This window comes from Capra hircus, chromosome 12 (assembly GCF_001704415.2).
Source record: "Capra hircus breed San Clemente chromosome 12, ASM170441v1, whole genome shotgun sequence".
Lineage (NCBI taxonomy): Eukaryota > Metazoa > Chordata > Mammalia > Artiodactyla > Bovidae > Capra > Capra hircus.
In genome coordinates, this window is record NC_030819.1 from 59,303,256 (window position 1) to 59,320,413 (window position 17,158).

The 17,158-nt window shown below is 36.8% G+C and overlaps 1 protein-coding gene across 1 annotated transcript; it reads left to right on the forward strand.

The window, feature by feature from the left end:
* Window positions 576-16,517, forward strand: RFC3 (replication factor C subunit 3). The gene is made up of 9 exons (XM_018056644.1): window positions 576-785; window positions 2,462-2,599; window positions 2,945-3,012; window positions 5,218-5,315; window positions 9,539-9,720; window positions 10,763-10,899; window positions 10,989-11,087; window positions 14,955-15,024; window positions 16,226-16,517. The coding sequence occupies exons 1-9, from the start codon at window positions 699-701 to the stop codon at window positions 16,415-16,417; spliced, it is 1,071 nt and encodes a 356-aa protein (XP_017912133.1). The 5' UTR covers window positions 576-698; the 3' UTR covers window positions 16,418-16,517.

Sequence of the window (17,158 nt, forward strand, 5' to 3'; positions counted from 1 at the left end):
GGATTCTGAACAATATGTAAAGTAAAAGTGTAAGTTAAATACGTAATTAAAATTACATACATCGAGAAAAGTGCATTTAAGAGGTGCAGTTTGAGTGGTCCCATTTCTGTAGCTTTTTCACGACCTTTTAGATTCCTTAGCTTTAAATCCAGTAAGAATCTTAAGGAACGGAGGTCAGGAAAGGTAATGAAGATTAGATCTTAATTTTAGCGGTTTACTCAATACAGCTTGTTTTGGTCCCTGCCGCGTGAGACAAGTCCCAAGCCGGATATATTCTGGTGCCAAATATAGAACTCCACAAGGTAAATAGTTGGTAGGTTTCAGTGGAAGGAAGGAGTGAATGAATGAACGAATGAAATGAGTTCAGAATGGTGGTCTCTCTGAAGTACCCAGATTTGACTCCTAGAGTATCAGAGCCAATTTTCCAGTTTTGCTTAATAATTCCTGTACTATGTTAAGGATGAGAGCAAAGAGTAAATTATTAAATGAAACAATGAACATTAATAAGTAGGCGATTCCGATATTGCGACCAATTCTGTCCAAACTAGGCTTCCGTAGTCTTTGCGTCCCTAACTACGCGAACACGCCGGTAGTGATGTCGCGAGATTTGGAGCTCGCGGGAAAACTTGTTTGCGCGTGTGAGTGGGGTGCGCGCGCGCGGGACATTAGAGTGTCTGACCCTGGGAACTCGGGCTGGAATGAGCCTCTGGGTGGACAAATACCGGCCCTGCTCCTTGGGACAGCTGGACTATCACAAGGAGCAGGCGGCCCAGCTGCGCAACCTGGTGAGTCGGCGGGACGGGGCGGCGAGAGCCGGGGGAGGGGAGGAGCGCCACTCAGGGGTTTCGCGCCCCTCAAGAGCGGAGCTTCGCTCGGGCTTTAGATGTCGAGTGCTGTGGAGAACAGTAAAACAGGGACGGGGACAGACTGTGGGGCCGGGGGCTGTGCTTGCAAACAAAGTCTCCCTGAGGACTGTCCTCTTTGATTTTCTTAGCCATGGGATATATTTTATTTTCTTTGTCCCGTTTTTTATTGTATAGGGTTTGGAATAAATATTTGAACAGATTTAGTATGTTAGTCTTGAGTTAATAGATTTGCTTTTCAAAAGTATTCACCTGTTTACGTTTTAATCTTCAACTTAATAAAACTGTGAAACACTTACAGCATAACTTTTATTTTTGCTGAGATCGAAATTTTAAAAATGAAGGCTGTATTTGTGGAGCATCTCCTTTTTCCATGCATTGTATTAGGTGAATAGTTCCTTTCCTTGACACTTCTTTCTTTTAGTGCCAACGTTAGATAAGTTTTTAAAGTATTAAAGTTCACTTAACAGCACTTCTGTTGATACTGATTTATTTTTAAGTGGTTATTTATAAAATTACACTCACAAGATTTTATGCATCTGAAGTTAAGGTCTGTGTTCTTGTCATCTTTATAACCTTCACAGTGCTGATCCCCAAGCCTGACTGAGCATCAGAATCACCTGTGAACATATTCAAAATACATAGTTTTGTTCTGTAATACAGAACTACTCCAGCATCCTACTCCATTCTCTTGGTCTTGTGAGATTACACGGACCTGACTTCCAGCTCCCTGCATCTGCACTTGCTGGAGGCTTTTTCTTGCTCACACCTCTAAGCAGACTTGAAATGCTAGGGAATTAACACCTCCCCCATTTTTTTTCCCAAGCTAGCAAAGGTTTGAGGAGGGGTTTTGTATCATACTCCAGCTTCCCCACTCCTTGGGTGGTTTAATACTGTAATGTATATTCACACTGGCTTCAGGTGTATCCCCAGCAGGATCAAGCTCCAGATGTCCAGAGTGGTATTTAAGTGATAACACTTGTTGGCTGCCTTCCTTTCCCCACTTTGCTTTTCTTCTCCCCTAAAAAGTTTTCCTTTACCTTCCAAATAAAACCAAATGCATTCATTTCTTATCCAAGGGACTCTTTGTAGAAGTGCAAACTATGTCAGTCATCACAGTCTCAGTTACTGAATCTTAGTCTTGTGGATGGAGTCCTGGAATTAATCAGTCTTTCATTAAAAGTTTTTTTTAGCATATCTGATAGTCAGCCAGGTTTGGGATTTCTTGCTTTCTAGCATATAGTATTGTATCTTACATGTACTGTGCTAGATAGATAAGTTCAGTTCAGTTGATCAGTTGTGTCCAACTCTTTGCAACCCCATAAATCGCAGCACGCTGGGCCTCCCTGTCCATCACCAACTCCCAGAGTTTCCACAAACTCATGTCTATCAAGTTGGTGATGCCATCCAGCCTATCTAGCATTAATTCCAGGGGAATAATTGATTTCATAGTTAAAGATACATCTGTCTCTATGTTCATTGACACACACGTTTTTGAACTTTCATAAAGACATAAAATATTTCATACATAAAAAGTAGTTTCTACACGTAGGGGTGGTGGCTTCTCTAGGGAAAATGCCTTATCCGTTTTATTCCAGGTACAGTGTGGTGACTTTCCACATCTGTTAGTGTATGGACCATCAGGTGCTGGAAAAAAGACAAGAATTATGTGTATTCTACGTGAACTTTATGGTGTTGGAGTGGAAAAATTGAGAATTGAACATCAGACCATCACAGTAAGCATTTCACTTTGAAACAGAAATATATATGATTACCTCCTTTAAAAACAATTCTTACGAGAACACAGACACTGTTCAATAATGTGTTATTAATAGTATGTGTTTATTTTTGTGTATTATCGTGGAAAAGGCTGTGAAAGGGCATATGCAGATTGTTTATAATGATCTGCTGTTAACTGGGGATAGTTTGGAGGTTTCATTAAGAATGGGGCTAACATTAGTGGCGATTTTTATTTCTTTAATAAGCATAAATTGTTTATATAATTAAAAAACAATGAAATACAGATAATAGGAGAAATAGCCAATAAACATTAAAAAAATAACTATTTTCTTTGTCCACAGACTCCATCAAAAAAGAAAATTGAAATTAGCACTATTGCAAGCAATTATCACCTTGAAGTTAATCCTAGGTAAGTGGCCACTACATAGAAATAAGCATTTTTAGAATAGTGGTGTTCAGACTTTTTTTTTTAAAGAGTAGAATGCTTTTTTGATATAAAATCATGTATGGAGAGACAAAATATAAAACAAATGAAAATGAAGGTGCCCTGTGTGAAATAGGGAGCCTAGAACCTTTCCACTTTCCCTTCTCTCTGAGACCCCTCCCCCAAGTCAAAAATTTTTAATAATTAAGTTCTTGCTCCCTAAAGCTCTGTGTGTTACATAAAGTGAATTTGGGTTACTAGTTCATTCTTTCCATTTTCTTTCAGTTTTTTAATTAGAGGGTATATTGATGTAATAATACTGAGAAGGACATGATGGCTGTTTGGAAAAATAAACTAAAGCTGATTTCTTTGCCCTCTTTTTCTCATTAAGAGTTCTTCTGTAGCACGAATAGTCAATTGGAGATTAAGCTGTTTGTTTTTCAGGTGTTTGGAATTGACATTCAACCTAAATTAACCAGGTAACTTATTTTGGTTTGTGAGGTACAGGGCTTAAGTACCAAAGCAATGATATTGGTATAAATGACGTGCTGTGGTTCACAAAGAGTTGCAAGAATCAGACACGACTGAGTGACTGAACTGAACTGAACTTAATATTAAGAACATGTTTAGTGTTTTCAGTTACATTAATCGAATTGTAGTTGAGTATAGGAATATGTTTCAGTTCAGTTCAGTCGCTCAGTTGTGTCCGACTCTTTGCGACCCCATGAACCGCAGCATGCCAGGCCTCCCTGTCCATCACCAACTCCCGGAGTCCACCCAAATCCATGTCCATTGTGTCAGTGATGCCATCCAACCATCTCATCCTCTGTCGTCCCCTTCTGCCCTCAATCTTTTCCAGCATCAGGGTCTTTTCAAATGAGTCAGCTCTCTGCATCAGGTCGCCAAAGTATTGGAGTTTCAGCTTCAACATCAGTCCCTCCAATGAACACCCAGGACTGATCTCCTTTAAGATGGACTGGTTGAATCTCCTTGCAGTCCAAGGGATGGATTCTCAAGAGTCTTCTCCAGCACCACAGTTCAGAAGCATCAATTCTTAGGCACTCAGCTTTCTTTATAGTCCAACTCTCACATCAGTACATGACCACTGGAAAAACCATAGCCTTGACTAGACGGGCCTTTGTTGGCAAAGTAATGTCTCTGCTTTTTAATATGCTGTCTAGGTTGGTCATAACTTTTCTTCCAAGGAGCAAGCATCTTTTAATTTCATGGTTGCAGTCACCATCTGCAGTGATTTTGGAACCCAGAAAAATAAAGTCAGCCACTGTTTCCACTGCTTCCCCATCTATTTGCCATGAAGTGATGGGACTGGATGCCATGGTCTTAATTTTCTGAATGTTGAGCTTTAAGCCAACTTTCACATCTTTTACTTTATTAGAGGCTCTTTAGTTCTTCTTCACTTTCTGCCATAAAGATGGTGTCATCTGCATATCTGAGGTTACTGATATTTCTCCCGGCAATCTTGGTTCCAGCTTATGCTTCATCCAGCTCAGCATTTCTCATGATATTCTCTGCATAGAAGTTAAATAAGCAGGGTGACAGTATACAGCCTTGACGTACTCCTTTTCCTATTTGGAACCAGTCTATTGTTCCGTGTCCAGTTCTAACTGTTGCTTGCTGACCTGTATACAGGTTTCTCAAGAGGCAGATCAGATGGTCTGGTATTCCCATCTCTTTCAGAATTTGTCACAGTTCATTGTGATCCATAGTCATTAGTGATCCTAAAACACTTAAGTTTTAAATTTTTGTGAATGTAGCGTCATTCAGTTTACTTAACATTGTAATCACTGAAGATCTTCAAGATTCTTCTTAGCTTACGAATAAAGGTTGCTGTTGCTGCTGCTAAGTCGCTTCAGTCATGTCCGACTCTGTGCGATCCCAGAGACAGCAGCCCACCACACTCCCCTGTCCCTGGGATTCTCCAGGCAAGAACACTGGAGTGGGTTGCCATTTCCTTCTCCAATGCAGGAAAGTGAAAAGTGAAAGTGAAGTTGCTCAGTCGTGTCTGACTCCTAGCGACCCCATGGACTGCAGCCTACCAGGCTCTTCCATCCATGGGATTTTCCAGGCAAGAGTATTGGAGTGGGTTGCCATTGCCTTCTCCACGAATAAGGGTTAGTACTTATTAAATATTTACATGTATGTATTTACCACTATTTTTATTTTGTATAGTGATGCTGGAAATAGCGATCGGGTAGTAATTCAGGAGATGCTGAAAACAGTGGCACAATCACAGCAACTTGAAACAAGCTCTCAAAAAGATTTTAAAGGTATGTGATAATTTTTTTTTTTTTGAATGAGGCAGACACTTAAATTGTAAGCAGTGGGTATAAGAGGGAAATGTAATGAGGAATGTAAATTCCAACCATTTAGCAAATATTTATTAACCTGTTCTGTGCCAAGCACTATGCCACCTTTTTTTTTTTTTAATATGTAAAAGTGAAGAAGAGAAACATAATCTCTGTGCTCCTAGGAGTTTGTAGTCTAATGGAGTTGAATTGTGTGAAAAAGAGAACTGTTTGTGCCACCTATTTGTTATTTTAGAATTAGTAAAATATTTAGATGAGTAATGGAAAAACAATCTAAAATAAGAAATTTCATGATTTAAAAATAATGATTCTTTGAACCAAAGTTAATGTTCACTGGGCTTCCCTGGTGGCTTAGAGGTTATAGTATCCGCCTGGAATGCGAGAGTGAATGAGTGAAGTCGCTCAGTCGTGTCCGACTCTTTGTGACCCCATGGACTGTAGCCTACCAGGCTCCTCTATCCATGGGATTTTCCAGGCAATAGTACTGGAGTGGACTGCCATTTTGGAGACCTGGATTCAATCCTTGGGTCGGGAAGATCCCCTAGAGAAGGGAAATGGCAACCCACTCCAGTACTCTTGCCTGGAGAATCCCATGGAGGGAGGAGCCTGGTAGGCTACAGTCCATGGGGTTGCAAAGAGTAGGACATGACTGAGCGACTTCACTTCACTTTATATATTCATTATTAAATATATAGCTAAACAACAGAAAATTCAAATAAGCTATAATCCCACCATCCAGAGACCATTATTGTTAACATTTCCAGTATTATGTGCATAACACCATATATTTTTACAAGTTTTCTGATAGATATGCCAATATTTGATGCTTTTGACATATCTTGCCAAATTCTTCATTTGATTTGTGCTACTGCCAGCAGTATTTAGGAATGCCCATTTCTCTCTAACATTTATTAATTATTTTTAATCCTTGTCAGTGTTAGTAGAGAAAATAAGCTGTACTTTTTCTTTAGTGAATGTGATAATTTTACCATTTTTTCATTGCTCAGTTCACTGTTTTGTGAATCATCTTACATATTCCAGCCTATTTCTTATCTTTTCTCCTTAATCTCTACATTTCAAAATAAAATTTTTTTTTCAAATACTCTTCTGTGGTCTTATAATTTTTCTTCTTAGTTCTCATTATTATCTTATTGGATCGTCTAATGAAACTGCTTTGTATTTCTGGAGTTATCCTCACTACAGTTTTTAAAATATTTTGCTGTTTTCTGCCTAGCATTGATTTAGTTTTGCATTAATTTTTTTTGGTGCTATCCTTGTCAGATATTGCGATTGATCTCCTTGTTTTTATTTTTTCTATTTATTCAGTTTGGGTTTGATTTCCAGAATTTGTCATTGGGAAGCATTGTCTTGGAAGAGAGCTTCGTTTGTTTTTTTCAGTCCACTGCTCTGTCAGATCTTATTGCATTAAGGTCCTTTAGTTCTTGTCCATGAATTGAACCCTATGGATGCTGTTCTCAGATCGGCTCTTATATTCAGTGTGCTTTTTGGGTGATTTAAGGTTCTCCTGTTCTGAAGATATCAGAAAGCTGGTGGTTCCTAGCCACTTCTTCCCACACATAGTTTCTTGCTCTCACTTACTTATATTTAGGGTTCTTGGGGACAGCTTGTCACCTAGTTGCAATGTAAATGTTGTCTTGGATCTTGGAATCTGTTCTTTTATGGAAGAGATTCAAATGCTGCACTGCTACCACTGTCATCTTCTTGAAGTAATTTAATGCGACAGCTGGATTTAGTCCCTGTATACTGAATTTCTCAAACGCTTTAAGGCCAATCCTTATTATGAGCAGGTAGAATCTTATTGTGCAAGTAAGCAGATATCTTTATCCCTTATTTGCTACATCTCTTGTAATAGTGTTTTCCAAAGTATATTCCTTAGAATGCTAAGATTTTCTACAGAAGTACACACCTGAGTGAAATATTTTGGGTAAATGCAGCACACTATATCCTTGTGTTGGTGATTTTTACTGCATATAAGTATAAAAAGACTACAGTAGATTCTGCAACAAAATAACCTGTTTAACTTCTATATCCTAGTGTTTGATCTTAGGATTTTTTCTTAGTATAAATTTATTTTAATTGGAGGCTAATTACTTTACAATATTGCATTGGTTTTGCCGTACATTGACATGAATCTGCCATGAGTGTACATGTGTTCCCCATCCTAAACCCCCCTCCCATCTCCCTCCCTATACCGTCTCTCTGGGTCATCCCAGTGCACCAGCCCTGAGCATCCTGTATCATGCATTGAACCTGGACTGGTGATTTGTTTCACATATAATAATATACATATTTCAATGCCATTCTCCCAAATCATCCCACCCTTGCCCTCTCCCACAGAGTCCAAAAGACTGTTCTATATATCTGTATCTCTTTTGCTGTCTCACATACAGGGTTATCGTTACCATCTTTCTAAATTTCATATATATGCATTAGTATACTGTATTGGTGTTTTTCTTTCTGGATTACTTCTCTGTATACGCTAATAATGAGAAAATAGAGAAATTAAGGAAACAATTCCATTCACCATTGCAATGAAAAGAAAAAAATACTTAGGAATATATCTACCTAAAGAAACAAAAGATCTATATATAGAAAATAAACACTGGTGAAAGAAATCAAAGAGGACACTAATTGATGGAGAAATATACCGTGTTCATGGATTAGAAGCATCAATATAGTGAAAATGAGTATACTACCCAAAGCAATTTATAGATTCAATGCAATCCCTATCAAGCTACCAATGGTATTTTTCACAGAGCTAGAACAAATAATTTCACAATTTGTATGGAAATACAAAAAACCTCGAATAGCCAAAGCAACCTTGAGAAAGAAGAATGGAACTGGAGGAATCAACCTGCCTGACTTCAGGCTCTACTACAAAGCCACAGTCATCAAGACAGTATGGTGCTGGCACAAAGACAGAAATATAGATCAATGGAACAAAATAGAAAGCCCAGAGACAAATCCACACACCTATGGACACCTTATCTTTGACAAAGGAGGCAAGAATATGCAACGGAGAAAAGACAATCTCTTTAACAAGTCGTGCTGGGAAAACTGGTCAACCACTTATAAAAGAAGGAAACTAGAACACTTTCTAACACCATACACAAAAATAAACTCAAAATGGATTAAAGATCTAAACGTAAGACCAGAAACTATACAACTCCTAGAAGAGAACATAGGCAAAACACTCGCCAACATAAATCACAGCAGGATCCTCTATGATCCACCTCGCAGAATATTGGAAATAAAAGCAAAAATAAACAAATGGGATATAATTAAACTTAAAAGCTTCTGCACAACAAAGGAAACTATAAGCAACGGGAAAAGACAGCTTTCAAAATGGGATAAAATAATAGCAAATGAAGCAACTGACAAAGAATTAATCTCAAAAATATACAAGCAACTCACACACCTCAATTCCAGAAAAATAAATGACCCAATCAAAAAATGGGCCAAAGACCTAAACAGGCATTTCTCCAAAGAAGACATACAGATGGCTAACAAACACATGAAAAGATGCTCAACATCACTCATTATCAGAGAAATGCAAATCAAAACCACAATGAGGTACCATTTCACACCAGTCAGAATGGCTGCTATCCAAAAGTCTACAAGCAGTAAATGCTGGAGAGGGTGTGGAGAAAAGGGAACCCTCTTACACTGTTGGTGGGAATGCAAACTAGTATAGCCATTGTGGAGAACAATGTGGAGATTCCTTAAAAAACTCAATAGAGCTGCCATACAACCCAGCAATCCCACTGCTGGGCGTACACACTGAGAAAACCAGAATTGAGAGACACGTGTACCCCAGTGTTCATCACAGCACTGTTTATAATAGCCAGGACATGGAAGCAACCTAGATGTCCATCAGCAGATGAATGGATAAGAAAGCTGTGGTATATATACACAATGGAGTATTACTCAGCCATTAAAAAGAATGCATTTGAATCAGTTCTAATGAGGTGGATGAAACTGGAGCCTATTATACGGAGTAAAGTAAGAATTTTTTTAAAATAAATTATTCCCACCATACCTATAACTTTTGTATGTTTTCTCCAAAGGGAAAAGTAGTATATTAGGCTTACTATTTAGGATTTCACTCTGAATAATGAGAAAGATAAATACTCAAAAGTTTGTTTTGTTTCTTCTTGACTCAGTTGTGTTATTGACGGAAGTTGACAAACTCACTAAAGATGCTCAACATGCCTTGCGCAGAACCATGGAAAAGTATATGTCTACCTGCAGATTGATCTTGTGTTGCAATTCTACATCTAAAGTGATACCACCTATTCGTAGTAGGTGCCTTGCAGTTCGTGTACCTGCTCCCAGCATTGAAGATGTAAGTCAAGTTAAACTTTTCAGAAGAATTCAGTTCAGATTTCATGCATACTGTGTGTACCTCCCTATTGTGTTTGTTCTTGTAAAAACTTAGTGAACTATGTCAGCAATTCAGAAATAGCTATGGCCTAGGTGCTAACTCAAACCATTATCTGTATAGTAGTAAATATCAGATACCAGTGTATAGAAAATGTTCTTTTCTTTAAATCATCTTTTACTTTAAATAGGTAGTAATTGTGGATTTTATGAAACTAAGGGAAAGCTAGTTATTTAGTGGCTTCTACCTCAACCTGACTTAATTGGCTTGTAGAGGAGACTTGAATATTCAGGAAATAGATTTTGCAAGAAGATGATTTGGGAATTCCTAGTCCAGTTCAGAGACCAAAGTTAGTCTGAATCAACATAACGTGTATTTTTTTTTTTCCTTTATCATTCTTAATGCTGCTGCTGCTGCTAAGTTGCTTCAGTCGTATCATTCTTAATAGCAATCAGTAAAAATGCCAGTTTCTCACAATAAGCAAGTGTCTGCTGTTAATAGGTTTGAGGTGATTTTATGCAAAGTAGGGATAATAAGTGACATTGTATTGTGAGTTTCACTTGTAAAGATTTTGAGAGTTTTAGAGTTAAAAATGTTTATAAAGCAGCAGGACCACCAAGTTACGTCTCTCCCATGAGTACCATTCACATCTTAGTGCCTGAGTTGTGTTCAGTTACGCTTGTGCAACTCAACTTGGCAGCCTTGTGAGCAGTGTCTTTGCCATTTGCCACCAACCTGAGGCCCTTTGTCTCCAACTCCCTGCTGCCTCGAAGAGGCTGGCAGGCATGGAACTGGGACCAGATCTTTCTCCAGGTGCCCATTTAGTTGCTGACTCTACCTGACTGCTAGGTTAGACCCCTGGCTTCCTGCTGAAGGAACAGTGGATTAAGTTAGGGTAGTGACCAAAAAAAGAAAGGTTGGGGTTCTGTAACAATACTCTTAACAGAAATTGTCTCAGCATATAGTTTAACAGATTGCTCATTTTTGTTAATTATTTTATTTGTAGATTTGCCATGTGTTATCTACTGTGTGTAAGAAGGAGGGTCTAAATCTTCCTCCACAACTGGCTCATAGACTTGCAGAGAAGTCCTGCAGAAATCTTAGAAAAGCTCTGCTTATGTGTGAAGCCTGCAGAGTGCAACAGTGAGTAAAAGGGGTCAGTTACTACAGGAATCATGTTGTGACATAAACCACTTACGTTTAATTTATTGTGTTCTCTTTTTGTCATATAGATATCCTTTTACTGCAGATCAAGAAATCCCTGAAACAGATTGGGAGGTGTATCTGAGAGAGACTGCCAATGCCATTGTCAGTCAACAAACTCCACAGAGGTAACCACTATAAAAGATCACCATAAAAGTTTGATCACTGAGACAGTACAGATATTCTAAGTTCTAGATTAGCTGTTTTATACTGATTCCATGTCATTTAGCATTATAATTAAATTTAACTTATAAAATACTATACTTCTAAAGAAAAAGTAGGGTTTTAGACATTTAATGGTTCAGAATAGTTGGTGTATATCATGGCTTTTAAGAAGCTACTGGCATGTAAGTATGGAACTTACACATAAATTGAAACAAATTTTGGAAGTTTAAGGTTTTTTTCCCCCCTCAGAATCTTGGATGATTTAATATTAATGCATGATGTGTCTGGCTTTCTAATATTGAAGATAACACTATAACTTTGTAATTGCTGTGTTATAGAAAGACTCTAGACTGTGGGTAGACTTCTAGTTCTACTAATTTTTAGCTAAGTGTCCTTAAGCAGGTAACTTTACAAACTTAGAGCTTCAGCTTTTTCATTTGTATAATGAAGAGAGATTGTGTGATAGTGGTTTGAGAACTAGAAGACCCTGTGCTCATGTGTGATGATAGGCTCCATTAAGAATAATACTGCCTATGTGCCGTCAGTATGTAGGAAGTGTTTTGTGCATATTTTTTGCACAGATGTTTCTGTTTATTTCTTGGGTCTCTTATTCAGTAATAGACCATACTGAAAGTACTTCAACCACAGCCTGTTGGATTTGTTATGACTTTGATTAAGGAGGGCAGTTGGCTCTTCTCCAAATCAAGAATGACGGTCTTAAGGCTTGGTACTTTTGGAAAGTCTGGTGAAGGTCCCGTAAGCTCACTGAGACACAGTCTCCTACTTATTTTGCCTGTCTGAAATGAGAAACCCATCTTTGGACTTTAGAGAGGGTTATTGATTATTTTAGGAAACAGACTAGATTGAGTACAACCAGTGAAAGGTAAGCTTCCCTGGTTTACGTGAACATAATTGGGAGAAGGAGAAACTGTGTTTCTTCTTTTATGTGGTATATCTGAGAATTGTTATTTTTACAAGAAATTCTTCAAAGGAAATTGCAATATGTACTGTTGGACAACCATAATAGGTTAGAGGAGGTGAATGGTCATAGAAAATTGGTACTTGATATTTTATCAAAATTTGCATTGAATTCCTCTTCATCTATTTTAGTTGAAGAAATAGTTTTTGAAAAGTGACATGTTTTAAGTAGATTCTTGAGAAAAGAAACCTTGACTTTAGGAAAACGTGTGCATTCCATTTTGTAAATATTGTCAGGTAGTGAAGAAATCTCAAGTTTTAAGGAAATAAAATTCAAAGGAAGCATGTCTTAGGAGCTTTTTACTTTCATAGAATATTTCCACACCAAAGGTGACTTTTCTTGTTTTTGTTCTGATTTTAAAGAAGAAAAATTGATGATAATAGTTGAACTTTCCCACTCTTAAAGAGATTTAGGTACAGATGTTGCAGTATTTGACATTATTAAATGTATTTTTAAGACTTAAGTTGATTATTACTTTTCTTAATTCTGCTGCTGCTGCTGCCCATTCCTCCAGTTTCCAAACAAATTTTGACAGCTCATCAATGAATTTGTCCAAGAGGAAGTGCTGCTGTTCCCTATTTAAATGAACAGATTTGGGATTTGATGCCACTGTGTGTTTAAAACAAAATATTCCTCTTAATTTCCAAAAGCCTTGAAGCTGTCCAGAAATACTAGGATGGCCACTGTCATTTTGAACATTGGTCTGCACATTACCAGTGACTCCTGATTTTTGACCTTGTAGTGCTGTAATATTTATAGTCTTGATTCTTTTTTTTTGATACATCTTAGAAAATTTCTCATTTTCTAATGTGATATGTGTCTGTGATATGTGCTCAGTAGTGTCCAACTCTATTTGACCCCATAGACTGTAGCCCCGCAAACTTCTCTGCCCGTGGAATTTTCTAGGCAAGAATACTGGAGTGAGTTGCCATTTCCTTCTCCAGGGGATCTTCCCCATCCAGTATCTGAACCTGCATCTCTTACATCTCCTGCCTTTGCAGGCAGGTTCTCTGCTCCACCTTTCTCATGTGAATAGCAGCTTAAATCTGATGAGCAATTATTATGCTGACATTTATACTATTTCATTTAATTCAAATAATAGTCCTATGAGGAATGCATTATTACCATCTTACAGATAGAAAACTGATTCTTTGGGAGATTGTTGCTTTTTTCAGGGACATTTGGTTAGTGAGAGGCAGAGGCAGTTCTAGAATACCATGTTTCTTTGATAGCATAATTTGTACTCATTATCACTTGTAACCTCCAAGAGATAATGACACAGGCTTAATAATGTAGAATGTATTAATTTTTTAGAAACAAAATCATACTAGAAATGAACTCAGGCTAAGAGAAGCATGAGAACATGTGTGAGATATAGACAGTATTGTTACAGTACAGTTTTATAGGTAAATATTGTGAATCAGTTTTTCAGAAATAAGCTATATACATTATTATTACCGTCTGTCATTTTTACATTAAGGATCAGATTTTATTTGGGGTATATACTGTCATGTCCAAGAGACATTAAGGCCTTTGGAATCAGACTTGAGGTAATGCTGCTTCAATTATATAAGTTTTGCTGGAAGCTTAACCTCTCTGAACTTCATGTTCTCTTCAGTGAGAGACTTGTGTTTGTGAGAAATAGCGTACAGCAGTGAACCTCATACAGATAAGAGATTAAATAGATGCTTTGGCAGACACTGGAAGGGTATGGGCTAAGACAGATTTGTGCTTAAATCATGGCTCTGCTATGGTCAACTTTGTCAGGTTATTTAAACCATCCAGGCCTTAGTTTTTTCTTTAAAAAAAAAAAAAATGGAGATAATGCCTCACCATAGCTGGTGTGGTGACTGAGTTAAATTATTGTCATAGTGTCGTATGTATAGCAGTTGCTCAAAAAATGGTAGTCTTTTTTTTCCACTTATTTAGTTTTATTGTGGCACAACTTCATACTCCTGGAATCTCAGGAAAGGAGTCTTAACTTCTGCTTTGAAGAAATCTTTTAAAAATCACTTCCCTGATTGATCTGAAATAAAGAACATAATGGGATCTTGTTTTGGTAAAGATTCAGAACAATTATTTTTTCTTTAGGGATAGGTAAGTATATTTAGAAAGATTGTTACTTTTGTAAATATAATTTGTTACTTTTCTTCTTGCTGTTTTAATATGTTACATGTATATTTCCCTCAACCATTTTTCTTCCTGAAAATGTTATGAGGAGGGCTTAGAATTATGAGCTTACAGAGCCCTCCAACAAATGGCCATATTCACTTAGCCAGCCTGGTTTGTGCCTACCTGTACCCTCTTGTACTGCTCCTTTTATGACAAAACAGCTTTGTTTCTCTGCTATAATGTTTTTTTTCCTCTGCAGTCCAAATGATAACATTGTTATATTCATGGCTATATTTTCTTTTCTTCTGTAATTGACTTATTATTTAATATTTTCATAACCATTTTCTCATTTCCTATGTATCATCTATCTGGAGAAGGAAAGAAAAATATTACTTGATGTATCATTAAAGTATATTAGAATTGGTGGTGTGAATAAGCTCAACCCTTACTATCCGTGAAGTCTTCTGTATTTTTAGTGTATATATATAAATACTATGTTGGTGTGTGTCTGTATATGTAAATGAATATAAATGTTGTCTGACTTTAAAACAGTTTTATAATTTTGTTTTAGAAAGATGAACTAAAGTTAGGAAAAGCTCCTGTATATATATCTTAAATATGATAAGCCATTGAAGAAAATGTTTGTATTGGGATGTGTAATTCTTACAGTAAGATGGCACAGTAGGTACTTGGAAAAATGATCTGTTTTCATCACAAAGTATTGTTTTGTTTTGTTCAGGCTCCTTGAAGTTCGTGGAAGACTGTATGAGCTTCTAACTCATTGTATTCCTCCTGAAATAATAATGAAGGTATTCTGATTTCAAATCTTGTGCTGTCTATAACCATACAATTTGGACTTTGATTATGGGGTATCATGGCTTTTGCTGCACAAAGATAGATTGTCAGTTCTTTCTGTCTAGCTCATTAGTTCAGCAGATACTCAGAGTCCAAATTGTATGGAACTTGTAAGGTGTGCCAGTCACCGTTAGGAGTGTGTTGAAGAAAACAAGGGTGGGCCTCCTTCAGAGAAGTTACATTTTGGTGAAATGGAATGGGAAACAAGAAGCAAGAGGATTTCAGAATGGTCTAAGTACTACAAAGATGAAATGATAAAAATGGAGGGCTGAGTTATGGAAGGTCAGTGATGGCTTCTGTGGAAGGTATGTTTAATCTGAAACTTGAAGGATTGAAAGATGGATCCATGCAAGTAGTCAGGGAATAGTATTAATATTTTAGACAGCAAGCCTCAGTGCACTTGAAAATTGAGGTTAAAGAAGGTGGTAGTGATTTGTGAGGGACAGCTTTAGGTCTGGTCTGAACCTAATTGACTCTCTAGCTAGAAAGATATTCTAGATTGACTGTTACATCTTAGGTAATACAGAACTTTTTGTTTCTTTGTATTTATTAAAATTACATGAAAACATTCAAATGATACTAAATATATGAAGTGAAAAGTGAAGGTTCCCCCTTCTGTTTTCATAAGCCCTCTTTTCAAGTCACATTGAATTGAGTCCATATATGTATGTTTCACAAAGCTTTAGTGTCTTTTACACTATTTTGCTTTTTAAATTCAGCAGTGTAGTATGGATGCTATTTCATGACAGTACAGATTTACCTCATATCTTTTTGGTACATGACTGGGATTTCATTGTATGACTATACCAGTTTTTTGGATATAACCCCTGTGTTACAACTGAAGTCTAGTGTTAGACTTCAGGTTGTGTACAGATTATTATAATTAATAATGCTACAGTAAGCATCTTTGTACTTAAATCTTTGTACACTGAAGTATTTGAGGTTGAAATATGATAGATAACTACCACATTTTTACTCTATAGAATAGTAGGTTCTTTAGAAGTCTGCTTAGAAGTCTGCTGGTCCATCAGAAATAAAAAAGAGAACATATCAGTATTTAAGTTTCACTTCCTTTTTGAGTGAGAAAAGTAAAGCGTGTTTAGCTAATATTTTTTTAATTATTACTTTTAAAAATTGCTATTTATTTTTCTTTAGGGCCTTCTCTCAGAGCTTTTACATAATTGTGATGGACAACTGAAAGGAGAAGTGGCCCAGATGGCAGCTTACTATGAACATCGTCTACAACTCGGTAGCAAAGCCATTTATCACTTGGAAGCGTTTGTGGCCAAATTTATGGCACTTTATAAGAAGTTCATGGAGGATGGATTGGAAGGCATGATATTCTGACATCTCTCAGTAATTCTTCCTAATATTTCTCAGTATCATCATTTATGTTCAATTTATATTGGAAGAGCTGCAGGTAAAATAAACTAACATTACTTAATTATGTGTTATTTGTGTTTTTTTTTTTTGGAGGGGGGAAGGTAGTAATTTCTTTGAATTATTAATCATTATTCTCTGAGTTAGATAACTGCTCCTGTACTATTGAAGTGTATTGAAAGGATACAACTGGAAACTGTAGAGTCTAGGAACATGATTTTAATTTACTTTAAAAGTATGTTTTCCAAGTATGTAGTATTGATCCTCCCATTTCCATCCACTCTATCCCCTGCTGAAGGAAATTGGCCTAAAAAGTCAGGCTTTGTTTTCTTACCTCCAGATGACCATTTTTGGCCACAGGTGCATGAATTTTTGCTTGGCAGGTCATTATTTTTAATCATATTTTCCCTCAACCAAGAATTATATTTTTGCAGCATATATAGGAATTAATTTTGAATTATAATAGCATGGGTATGGAGAAAATTGCATGGACCATATCTGTTAAAACTGTAGAAATCCAGCTTTTAATTCAATGATTCAGATTTGGTATAAGGTTGACTATTAAGAAATAAAGATCTTTTCATTAATACTTGAGAATCCTAAAGAATATCCATCATATTGTTCTGAAGCAAAGGTATATTACTGTTGAAATTATTCTTTGAACAAGTATGCTGTTATATTGTTGGTCCTGTCCTTTGGAACATTGTT

What these genes read in the sequence shown, in the direction of transcription:
- RFC3 (XM_018056644.1), top strand. Translation starts at nt 699, where the DNA reads ATGAGCCTCTGGGTGGACAAATACCGGCCCTGCTCCTTGGGACAGCTG. An exon ending in CGGCCCAGCTGCGCAACCTG is followed by an intron (nt 786 to 2,461) that starts GTGAGTCGGCGG and finishes GTTTTATTCCAG; the next exon opens with GTACAGTGTGGTGACTTTCC. An exon ending in CACCTTGAAGTTAATCCTAG is followed by an intron (nt 3,013 to 5,217) that starts GTAAGTGGCCAC and finishes TATTTTGTATAG; the next exon opens with TGATGCTGGAAATAGCGATC.